Source organism: Rousettus aegyptiacus, unplaced genomic scaffold, assembly GCF_014176215.1.
Source record: "Rousettus aegyptiacus isolate mRouAeg1 unplaced genomic scaffold, mRouAeg1.p scaffold_m13_p_1, whole genome shotgun sequence".
Classification (NCBI taxonomy): Eukaryota; Metazoa; Chordata; class Mammalia; order Chiroptera; family Pteropodidae; genus Rousettus; species Rousettus aegyptiacus.
Window position 1 is genome coordinate 90,057,960 of NW_023416284.1, and position 10,845 is coordinate 90,068,804.

The 10,845-nt window shown below is 44.7% G+C and overlaps 1 protein-coding gene across 1 annotated transcript; it reads right to left on the reverse strand.

Annotated features, from left to right (window-relative positions):
* Positions 1-8,524: 8,524 nt before the first annotated feature.
* Positions 8,525-10,250, reverse strand: LOC118612883. Its single transcript, XM_036234915.1, is given in 3 exon segments — positions 8,525-9,420; positions 9,423-9,712; positions 10,225-10,250. Coding segments are annotated over 3 exon segments (1,191 nt in total). The 3' UTR covers positions 8,525-8,545.
* Between the last annotated feature and the right edge of the window lie 595 nt (positions 10,251-10,845).

Here is a 10,845-nt window from a genome sequence, read left to right on the forward strand (position 1 = left end):
GGCCTAATGCTCCTTGCTACTCTGATATTTGAAGTTATGACCTGTAAGAAGATTTCTGGTATGGAAAGAGTATGGGAGTGTGGGATTCTTCAGTCTGACAGTTAGAGTCTTCCCATCAAGTCGATGATTTGCCACATATCAGACAGAAATGGCAGTGACAGGCAACAAATTCTAGGATGGAGCCTGACAGACAGAGAGAGTGACAAATTGGCCTATACCTCTTCAGGTGACCATTTTCATGCAAGCGGGAGAGAGAAAAGGTAGAGTGCTTGCTGCTGGGAATAGTCAGCTTGGAAGCAGGTAGGCTGACAAACTGGAGGCTGATTGTGGAGACAGAGGCTATCAAAGTCAACAATGCTGGGATCCCATAGATTCCAGCGTCTGAAGCAGCCCCTTATTTAGCTAAAGAACACTCGAAAAGACTTATATATTCCCTGCTCTTCTATGAGACTGTGGCCATCAGGATAAGAAATGTCTGCACAGACATTGAGGGATATCCAACATTCCCTGGAATCAAAGCTTCATGTCTTTGATTTACCTGATCAAAATTGTGTCCCATTTTTACACTTACTATAGAGATTAAATGTTATCGAACCAAGTGCTCAAGATGGACACACTAAGTAGTAGATGCGTTTGTGTGTGCAGACAGCATCTCTCATGGTATAACTTGGGTGGGGTGAATAGACACCTGCTCCAGAGGAAGAGGTTTAATAACTAGGTTATTTACAAAGGTGATATAGCTTCTCAGAGGACCCACTCTCATTCTCCCAAGGTAAAAAGGACCTGGAGGAGCTGCTGGCAGTAAAAACAGGCAAGAAAAGAGAACATCCCCACGAAAGCCAAATAAGCCAGGGCTAGGATCAGACTCTGACCCAGAGTCTAGTTGGACGGGGCCACGGAGACCAGACCTAAGGAAAACAGCACATTCGACCAGTCTGGAGAGACAAACACAATATAGACAGACAAAAACCAGTCCACACAGATAGACACAATACAGACAAAAAACCAGTCTGGACAGACAGACACAATATGGAACACAAAATGCTAGCATACGCAAAAGCCTGTAGTTAAGTATGACTTCTCAGACCTTGACCGAACTAGGGAAGTATTGCTGCATCCAGCATTTCCACTAGTTCCCTGACAGATACCCAGAAACCTGGATACCTGTAGTGCAGTCTGACTCACCGGTGAAGCTGCTCCAGATGGCTCGTGCCCCATTGTTACAGAATAGTACCTTTTGTCTGCCTGCCCTCCTGGGTGAGTCTGCCTGGCGTCCGGGGCCGAGGAACGTCTCTCACTGGCTGTCCCCTAGACGGGGCAGGTCCTTGCCCAAGGTGGCCAGGGTCATGGGTCTTAGGAGATCTCCCCCTTTGGAGAAATCTCGCTGGGGCCTCCAAATGTTGTGGTTCGATCAAATCTAAGACCCACGGACCCAATTGAGATAAATTGTGAGCCTTTATTAGCTGGCCACTGACTGACTCTCTACCATGCCCCCAAGCTCCCAAAAGAGGCAGTTTATAAAGCCTAGAACCACACCCTGATTAAAACAGAATTAGAGTAAATCCTTAATGCCGGCTTACTGGAAAATTTTCCCTTAACATAGGGGAGCTGAACACAGGCTCAAGCAAAGTGAGTAACAAAAACGAGTGACCTACCCCAGCATTCTGTTCAGAAGTCTACAAAATAGTCAACCACGCTTGAGCACCCAGCTGTAAACAGTGCCCTCGAGTTCCCATGCAAATTGGCATCCCTTCCATTCCCACTGTATAGTTCTCAATCACTCTCCCTTCTTCTTCAGGCCTGAGATGCCCTCTAGTATCATAAGGTCCAAGCATCCAATTAGAATCATTAACATAAACTATCGCTGAAGCATTTCCCCATCCTACTGCCTTATTCAAAGGGGGATTGGGCACATATGCCCAATATGAATAATTTCCTGTCTCAGCTTGTACCTCACTTACTTGTGCCACATCAGGGCTGCCTTTGCAAGGAATAAGAAAGTTGGAGTTATCTCCTGACCTGACTCACTGATTACCCACCGCTTCTTTTTGCTCCCGGAGCCCGACAGTCTTGGCTGGGACCCAAAGATTCTCTGTTCCTGTAGAGATATAAGCAAAACCTCGGCCCCATTTCAGTACCTCTGCAGGCACCCAATCCCCTTTCAGATCCTTGTAGCATACTGGCTGCTGCAAAGGCTCACTGGCCTGTTTCACCAAATCCTGATGAGCCGCTGTGCTGCCTTGTTCATCTTGATGTAAAAAATTTAAAGTATACAATGCTTATTCCATATTCCCCCTTTTTGTTTTATAAGCAACTCCTTGAGTGTGCGATTAGCACGTTCTACAATAGCTTGGCCAGTGGAATTATAAGGAATACCAGTAGTATAAGCAACAGAATACTAGAAATATATACAGATCCATTATCAGTTTTTAGCTGAGCTGGAAACTAAAAGCTTCTAATAGATGGGTGATAGCAGCATCAGCCTTTTCAGAACTTAAAGCAGTAGCCCAAATGAAGCCTAAAAAGGTGTCAATTGAATGATGGACAAATTTCAATTTACCAAATTCAGGATAATGTGTTACATCTATCTGCCATAACATATTAGCTGCTATTCCTCGGGGATTGACTCCAAGAGGCAGTGAGGGCGTAACAAAAGGAGAACAGGTGGGACACTCCTTAATAATCTGTTTAGCTTGTTGCCAAGTTAACTGATGATGCTCTTTTAGAGCCTTAGCATTAGAATGATGAAGGGCGTGCTCTTTCTGAGCAGTGATAACAGGCTCAATTAACAATTGATCAATTTTCCGATTACCTGCTGTCACAGGGCCAGGCAACAAGGTATAAGCCCTCACATGAATAATGAATAAAGGCCATTGCCTTAGTAATATTAAATTCTGTAATTGTGTAAATAATTCAGTGAGTTCATCTGGAGAAAGGGGTATATAAGCCTCCTTTGTATGTTGCACAATGTATTCAACATACTGGGAATCAGTAACTATATTAAATGCTTCTGCATGGTAAGTAAGCAAAAGAATAATAGCATATAATTCGGCCTTTTGCACCGAAGTGTAAAGTGTTTGAATTACCTTGGTATCAGCGTCTCCTGTGAACCCAGTAAGACCTTTCTTATTAGCATCTGTGAAAAAGGTCAGACCTTCCACTGGTTTAGATTGAACCACCTGACGTAAAATCACAGGAGTACGCAAAAGAAACGGCAAAGTTTTAAGCTTAGGATATTTACAATGAATTAATCCCACAAAGCAAGCAAAAGCATTCTGCCAATCTTCATTCAATTGATAGAAAGATTTTATTTGTGATTCCTTATAAGGAACAATAATCTCTGCAGGATCTTGTCCAGTGAGTTATCTGAAGCGAAGCTGACCCCTCATGACTAAATCACAAATCTTACTGATATAAGCCTCTAATTTTCTCTTAGGCTTATGGCCTAAGAACATCCACTCAATAATATTAGGGTCCTGCATAAGGATGGCAGTGGGAGAATGAGGAGAATGACAAATAACCAACAATAATTTGTCAAAAGATTTAATGTGATCTAACTGGGCCTGTCAAAAGGCCTCATCAATTTTCTGTAATTCCTTTTCTGCCAACAACATTAGTTCCCGAGGACTAGCCAATGCCTGGGCCCTTCTAAAATAGAGAACAAGTTAGTTAAAGTGTTATGCCCTGACTCGTTTCTCTACGAACCACCAAGAAGCCGACACAAATGCAAGAGCAAGAGGGAGTTTATTTCAGACTCGAGTCCGGACCGCAGTCCGCACACCGACGCAGCAGTGAGTAGGAGGTGGTCCCAAACATGGGGCTTCAGGGGTATTTGAAGGGAAAAATCGTAAGCACAGGGGAGCGATGTCTTGGCGTTACAGGATTGGTACAACAAGCTTGTCTCTTAGCAGGATTGGCTGGGTGATGGCGCCAAGGAACAAGGCGGGGGATTTGGAGAGTTACTTTCCATAGTTGCTCTGATTGGCTGAGTCTAGGGTGGGGTGACTGTCTCACTGTCTGCGGCTTTTCCAGGAACTGGCCCGTGCCTAAGATGGAGTCTTATACCTAAGATGGAGTCACTTTGGTTGTTCAAAAGCACATGTGGGGATGCTGAGGGAAGGATGGAGCCAATTAACATCGCCCAATAATTTTTGAAAATCATTAAGAGTATTGAGAGCATCTTGCCTAATTTCTATTTTTTGAGGAGTAATTTTCTGTTGCAAAATCTTATATCCTAAACATTGATAAGGAACAGAATCTTGTATTTTCTCAGGAGCTATCTCAAGCCCATACATACTTTTCCAGAGCAGTTTTTCCAAATGAAAACATACTTTCTAATATTTCTTTCTTTTCATGCCCAAAAAGAATATCATCCATGTAGTGATACACAAGTCCCTGAGGGAACTTTTCCCTTACTTCTTGCAAAGGCATATTCACAAATGCTTGGCACATGGTAGGACTATTAAGCATGCCTTGGGGTAATACTTTCCATTGATATCGCTGAGTAGGCTGAGCATTATTTAAAGTAGGAATTGTAAATGCAAACTTTTCTCTATCTTGAGGCTGTAAAGGAATAGTATAAAAACAATCTTTTAAATCTATAATCTTTAAAAACCAATTTTGGGGAATTAAGGCGGGGTTAGGGAGCCCAGATTTGCAAAGTCCCCATAGGCTGAATGACGGCATTAATCCTTCGTAAATCTGTTAACATTCTCCATTTACCTGACTTCTTTTTTATAACAAATACTGGTGAATTCCGTGGATAAGAGGAGGGTTCAATATGATTACTGGCCAATTGTTCATCTACAAGTTGTTGTAATGCTTCTGATTTTTCTTTTGTCAGAGGCCACACTGCTCAATCCAGACAGGTTGTTCACTGAGCCATTTAATTGGAAGAACGAAGTGCTGAGCAGTGGCCTTTACTCTAAATTTGGAAACCCCATGTTGTAGCCACCAGCCCCCGAAAGACACATGGACCACCAGAACTCAATGTGTGAGTTATAGGAAACACTCTTTATTCAGCCAGCTGGGTCTGCCAGGGGTACGCAGACCCCAAATTAAGCAGCAGCAAAACGCAGAAGTACAGGGGTTTTAACCTCAAAATCCTATTCTTCATTTTGTCTAAACACAAAGGTCTATCCTTCTTCTATTCATTACCTGTCGACCCACAGGTCAGGTATGCAAGCAGGAGTACAGAAGCAGAAAGCATGTTATTAGAAAGTTATGTTCTTCTAATTAAAAAGCCCATGTTTCTATGGCGATAGTTAAACAGAGTTAAACAGTAATTTTCTGCAAGCAATAAATTTCTAGCAGTCATTTTTCAGCCACCACATTCCACTGGCCTTAGCTGACAATCAAATCTTTGATTCTTCATGTGGAATATGCTCATAGCCTCTATTCTATAATACTAAAAGTTTAATAGAATTAATTCTTTTTCATATATATGTAAACAAGAAATTAAGGAAACAGGGACCAAAAGTTAACAAGAGGAGGAGGATGATTAAAGGTCCAGCTATAGCAGATAGAAGGGTTGTTAGCCATGGTGACCAATTGAACATCCTATGAAACCAGTTATTTGACTCCAGTCTCTGTCTTTCTCTTGCATCTAAATTTTTCTGCACTAGTCGTAAGCTTTCTCTAATTACTCCAGAGTTATTGGCATAGAAGCAACAGGTTTCACCTGAAGCCATACATTATCCATCTTGTTCTAAAAATAATAGATTTAACCCTCTTCTATTCTGAAGTACTACCTCTACTAGTGAATCAACTTAAAGTTCCAGCCTACTTATGGTGTCTTTTAAGGTCTTGTTATCTTTATCAATCTATGCCCCAATTTCACATAATTCTTTTTCCCCTTTAATGAGAGCAGTGGTACCTACAGCCGCTGAGCCTGCTATTCCAAGTCCCATAAGAAGGGGTACTAAGACTGGCACAGCCCATTTCTGCAGCCTGTCCTGGTAGAAAAAGTGGAGTTTGCCTTCTGATCCATTGCAGAGGGACACTTGAGGGAGTACAAAGACCAGGATAAAAATGTTAGCCTCACTTGAGTTGAAAAAAACAAATGCAGCACAATGAGTGATCCCACTATCACATGCCAACCAAGTATTATCTGGAGCCTTATAGTATTTATTCCCTGAAGTTGGTACTTCTATAGTACAGTTACAGCTATCAAGGTAAGGTAAGGTGACTGTGCCAACAGCTTGGAATAGCTCTTTGAAATTAGGCAGTTTCCTTTTCCTTGTATATCTCCTAAGGTGAGTCGAGGAGTTTCCCATACACAGGCTTGTGTGCTGCTGAGCTCAGTTAAGTTTAGGGGAGTTCCTACCCCTACATAATAAGGGGACTTCGGGTTTAGGCACAACCAGCAATCTTGCCCTATGTCTGGGGAGGTCTTATTTAAAACCTTATATATTGTTGTCAACATAGTTATTAATTCTCTTTCTGAGTCAGGCTGTGGGTGGTTAAATGCCTGGAGTTTAATGGCTGTTAGGCCACTACCTGGAGAGGCTAGAGCCGCAGTTGGAGTCGCCCTGGAAACATGAGTTTTTGTGGATGTAAGACCTCGGGGTAGTCCTGGAACTAGCAGTGGTCTGTTGGGACCTATAGGGTAAATTTTTCTAGGAGGGTTCTTAACCTGTGCAGTAAAATATAGTCCTGAATCATGCCCGGTTTTATAGAATCTGATGCCCTATGTCTGTCCTGTGAGCCAATAGTGTTGTTCCCCAGGGCTACCTGTTTTAATGGTGATTATGATAGGATTGCAGGACCCAAGAGAGCATGTGGAGGGGCTTGGTCCTCTTATTAATCTAAGATGATTATCATTCTGCTTGTTATAATTATCTATAGTAGAGATAGTTTCGCAACCCCAGTTAGCACAAGAAAAGTGGCCTTGACCCTCACATTCCAGTTTGCTATTCCTCATGCAGCTAGATATCCCTGGATAATGTCCCTGGGAAAAAATATAAAGCACTATCCCTAAGAGGCTTTTTTCAGCTGATAAAATGCCACAGCCGGGTCTCCCCTGTAACCTAAGTATACCCCTCCACCTGTGAAAGCTCCACCTGGTCTAAAGTGGCATCTGGCTGTTGCAACAGCGACGGTATCCTTGGCAAGCTGGCACAAGTCTACTCGAATCTCTGGAGCACCATGGCTGGTGATGTTCTGGGCAATAATTTCACCGGTCTCAGGTACTATAAGTTCCCATATTCTGGGCTGGTGAATGTTTCTGTATGCCTGGGCTAAAGAAGAAAGAAGGAAGAAACAGAGAGTTAGACTTATATATGTTTGAGTCTTAGTCCTGAAGGCCCGTCTTCTTGCGCTGTCCATTCTCATACCGCCTTCACGTGGGAGTGATGAATCCATGATGGGATGCCGTCTACTTTAACTGCAGTGGGTGTTGTCAGGTAGACAGTGAAGGGTCCTTTCCACTTGGGTTCTAGTCCCTTGGAAGTGAACTTTCGGATCCACACAGAGTCCCCAGGCTGAAACTGGTGGGGAAGTCCATCCTCTGGAGCCGAGTGGGCAGTGCGAACCTGGGACCAAATCTCCTTCTGTATACTTTGAAGGGCCTGTAAGGACTTAAGTAAGACAAGGTTATGCATTTCTGCCTTTTTCTCCTCTTCTATTCTAGGTATTAAAGGTGGGGGTTTTCCAAGGAAAATTTCAAATGGGGTTAACCCATTAATATATGGTGTACACCTGGCTCGGAGAAGAGCAAAGGGGAGAAGTTCTACCCAGGTCCCACCAGTTTCTAATCCTAACTTGACTAATGTCTCTTTTAGGGTCTGATTCATTCGCTCTACTTGGCCCGAACTTTGGGGCCGGTAGGCACAGTGGAGTTTCCAGTGCAAATTTAGATAGCTAGCCAATTGCTGTGATACCTTTGCTACAAAGGCTGGCCCATTGTCTGACCCTAAAGTTCTGGGGAGACCAAATCAAGGGAGGATTTCTTGTAGTAGTTTCTTAGTGACTACTAAAGCAGTCTCTTTCCTGGTAGGGAAGGCCTCTACCCATCCTGAAAAGGTGTCTATAAAAACAAGTAAATATTTGTAGCCCCCCACAGTCAGAGTTACCTCAGTGAAATCAACTTCCCAGTGGTCCCCTGGATGAGTTCCTGTTTCCCTATGTCTAGGTTCTTCTATTTTCCCTTTCTTTGGGTTAACTTGGGCACAGGCTGAGCATTGCGAGGCAATCTCCTCTGCAGCTTTCCTCCCTTCTAACAAGTGAAAGAGGGGATCTGAAACTTGGAGCATCTTAGTCCTCCCTAGGTGCATGGTCTGGTGCAGCTGGTGGAGCAGAGTCCTTCTAAGGGCTCATGAGAGCCTGATTTTTCCACCCCTGTTGGTTTTTAGTGGCCCCCTTGTCTTGGAAATATATGTCTTCTTCTGCCATGTAGGTTGGAGATGGAGGCAGTTCTGGGTAAGGGACAATAGTCAGGAGATGTGGTAGGGGCCCCACTGGCCTTGTGGCTGCTACTCTTGCCTCTGCATTGGCGGGACGATTTCCCTCAGAAACCTCAGTGGGGGCCCCACTGGCCTTGTGGCTGCTACTCTTGCCTCTGCATTGGCGGGACGATTTCCCTCAGAAAAGGACTATTCCCTTTTTGATGTCCTTTACAATGAACAATAGCTAAAGCCTTAGGTATCCATATGGCTTCAAGTAAGGCTAAGACCTCTTCTTTGGTTTTAATGTCTTTCCCAGCCGAGGTCAGAAGCCCTCTTTCTTTGTAGATGGTTCCATGTACATTTGCGGTAGCAAAGGCATATCGGCTGTCAGTGTATATTGTGACTGCCTTATCCTTTCTCCATAGCAGTGCCTCAGTAAGGTCGATAAGCTTGGCCTTTTGAACAGAAGTCCCATGAGGAAGAGCCTGTGACCAGATAGTGCCAGTTAGAGTAACACCTGCTGCTCCAGCATACCTTTTTCCTTGTATGAAGCTGCTCCCATCTGTGAACAGTACCTCATCAGCTTCAGGCTAAGGGAAGTCCTTGAGGTCTGGCTGCGAGGAACACACAGCATCAGTGAACTCTATGCAGTCATGAATGGGGATCTCAGGGTCTGGGTCTGGCAACAGATTGGCTGGGTTAATGATAGTAGCTTTTGAGAAGTTGATCCTTGGCTGGTCAAGGAGGAGAGCCTGGTATTGAGTGATTCTAGAGCTAGTCATCCACTGCTCTGGGCTACTGCGGAGAAGGGCCTCCACTGCATGAGGAGCAGTAATGTCTAGACTCTGCCCAAGGGTGAGTTTGTCAGCCTCTTTGACTAGGAGAGCCGTTGCTGCTGTGGCTCGTAGGCAGGGTGGCCATCCAGAGGCCACCATGTCTAGTCTCTTTGATAGATAAGCCACTGGTTGGCGCCATGGGCCTAGGGTTTGGGTTAGGACTCCTTTTGCAATTCCCTTAGCCTCACTTACAAAAAGATGAAATCCTTGGTGATGTCTGGAAGGACAAGGGCTGGGGCTGATATGAGTGCCTGCTTGAGAAAGTCAAAGGCCTTCTGTTCTGTCTCTGTCCAACTGAGGGGCTGATTTCTTCCTGTAGCTGAGCACAGGGGCTTTGCAATCTCTGCAAACCCAGGAATCCAAAGTCTGCAATAGCCTGCCACCCCAAGGAATTCTCTTACCTGTCTCTTGGTGGTGGGTACCGGAGTCTGGAGAATGGATATTCTATCAGGAGTCTGTCTAGTAAAGGCCTCGTGGATGGGCCCACATTTTCTTTTTCACAGAGGAGATACTCTTTGAATAGAGGACAGGTAATTAAGATAGTTGATGAGGCAGATATAGACATCTGAGGTGTACTATCTCCGAATGTGATAGTAGCCTTTAACTTTTGAAGTAAGTCTCTACCAAGGAGTGGGGCCGGACATTCTGGAATTACGAGGAAAGAGTGGGTCATGACTCCTCGCCCCAGATCTACAGTCCTTTCAGGTGTCCATGGGTATTCTCATATTTTGCCAGTGGCCCCTTGAACAACTGTCTTTTGTTCAGAGATTGGTCCCCTTGGATCGAGTAACACTGAGTGGGTAGCCCCTGTGTCCACCAGGAAGTTAACAATTATGCTCCCTATTTTCAAGGATACCCTGGGCTCCTGGGGGTTTAGTGTGTAGGAGCCCCGGCTCTGTCAGTCCTCTTCCTCAGTAATGAGGATTTTAGTCTTGCAATTTTCCTGGTCTTTTGCGTTTCTCTCAGGACATTCTTCCAATGGCCTTCTTTCTTGCAGTAGGCACATTGATTTTTCCCTAGGGGTGCCCATCCCTTACATGGGCGTCTTTCTGATCTCCCTTGTTGTGCCCTAGTCTTCCCTGATCTCTCCCCTGAATGGCAGCTACCATTATTTTAGCCATGCGTTTGGGGTCATCTGGTGCCTCCCTATTGTTGAACACCTCCTGGGCTATCTCGAAAAGTTGGGACAGATTCATTCCTGCAAAACCTTCTAATTTCTGCAACTTACACCAGATGCCAGGGGCTGCCTGTGTAGCAAAGGCTACATTAATTGCCCGCTGATTCTAAGGGGCCTCAGGATCAATGGGGGTGTATACCCGGTACGCCTCCTGTAGCCGTTCAAGATATGCCCCGGGAGATTCCTGAGGTCCCTGTATAACTTCAGTCACCTTAGAAAGGTTAGTTGGTTGGCGAGCAGCCATCCTAATTCCCCCAATTAGAATCTGGTGATACTGATCTAATGCCATTACCCCTGCTTGAGAATTGTGTCCCCAGTCTGGGCGGGTGGAAGGAAATTCCTCTTCAACCTGTTCCCATGCTTCCTCAACTCTCCTCCCTCCTGCAGCTATCTTTTGTGTTTCAGTCAGAGTGTGTCAGGTCCGGGTTCTTCTGAGGGGTCAAGGGGG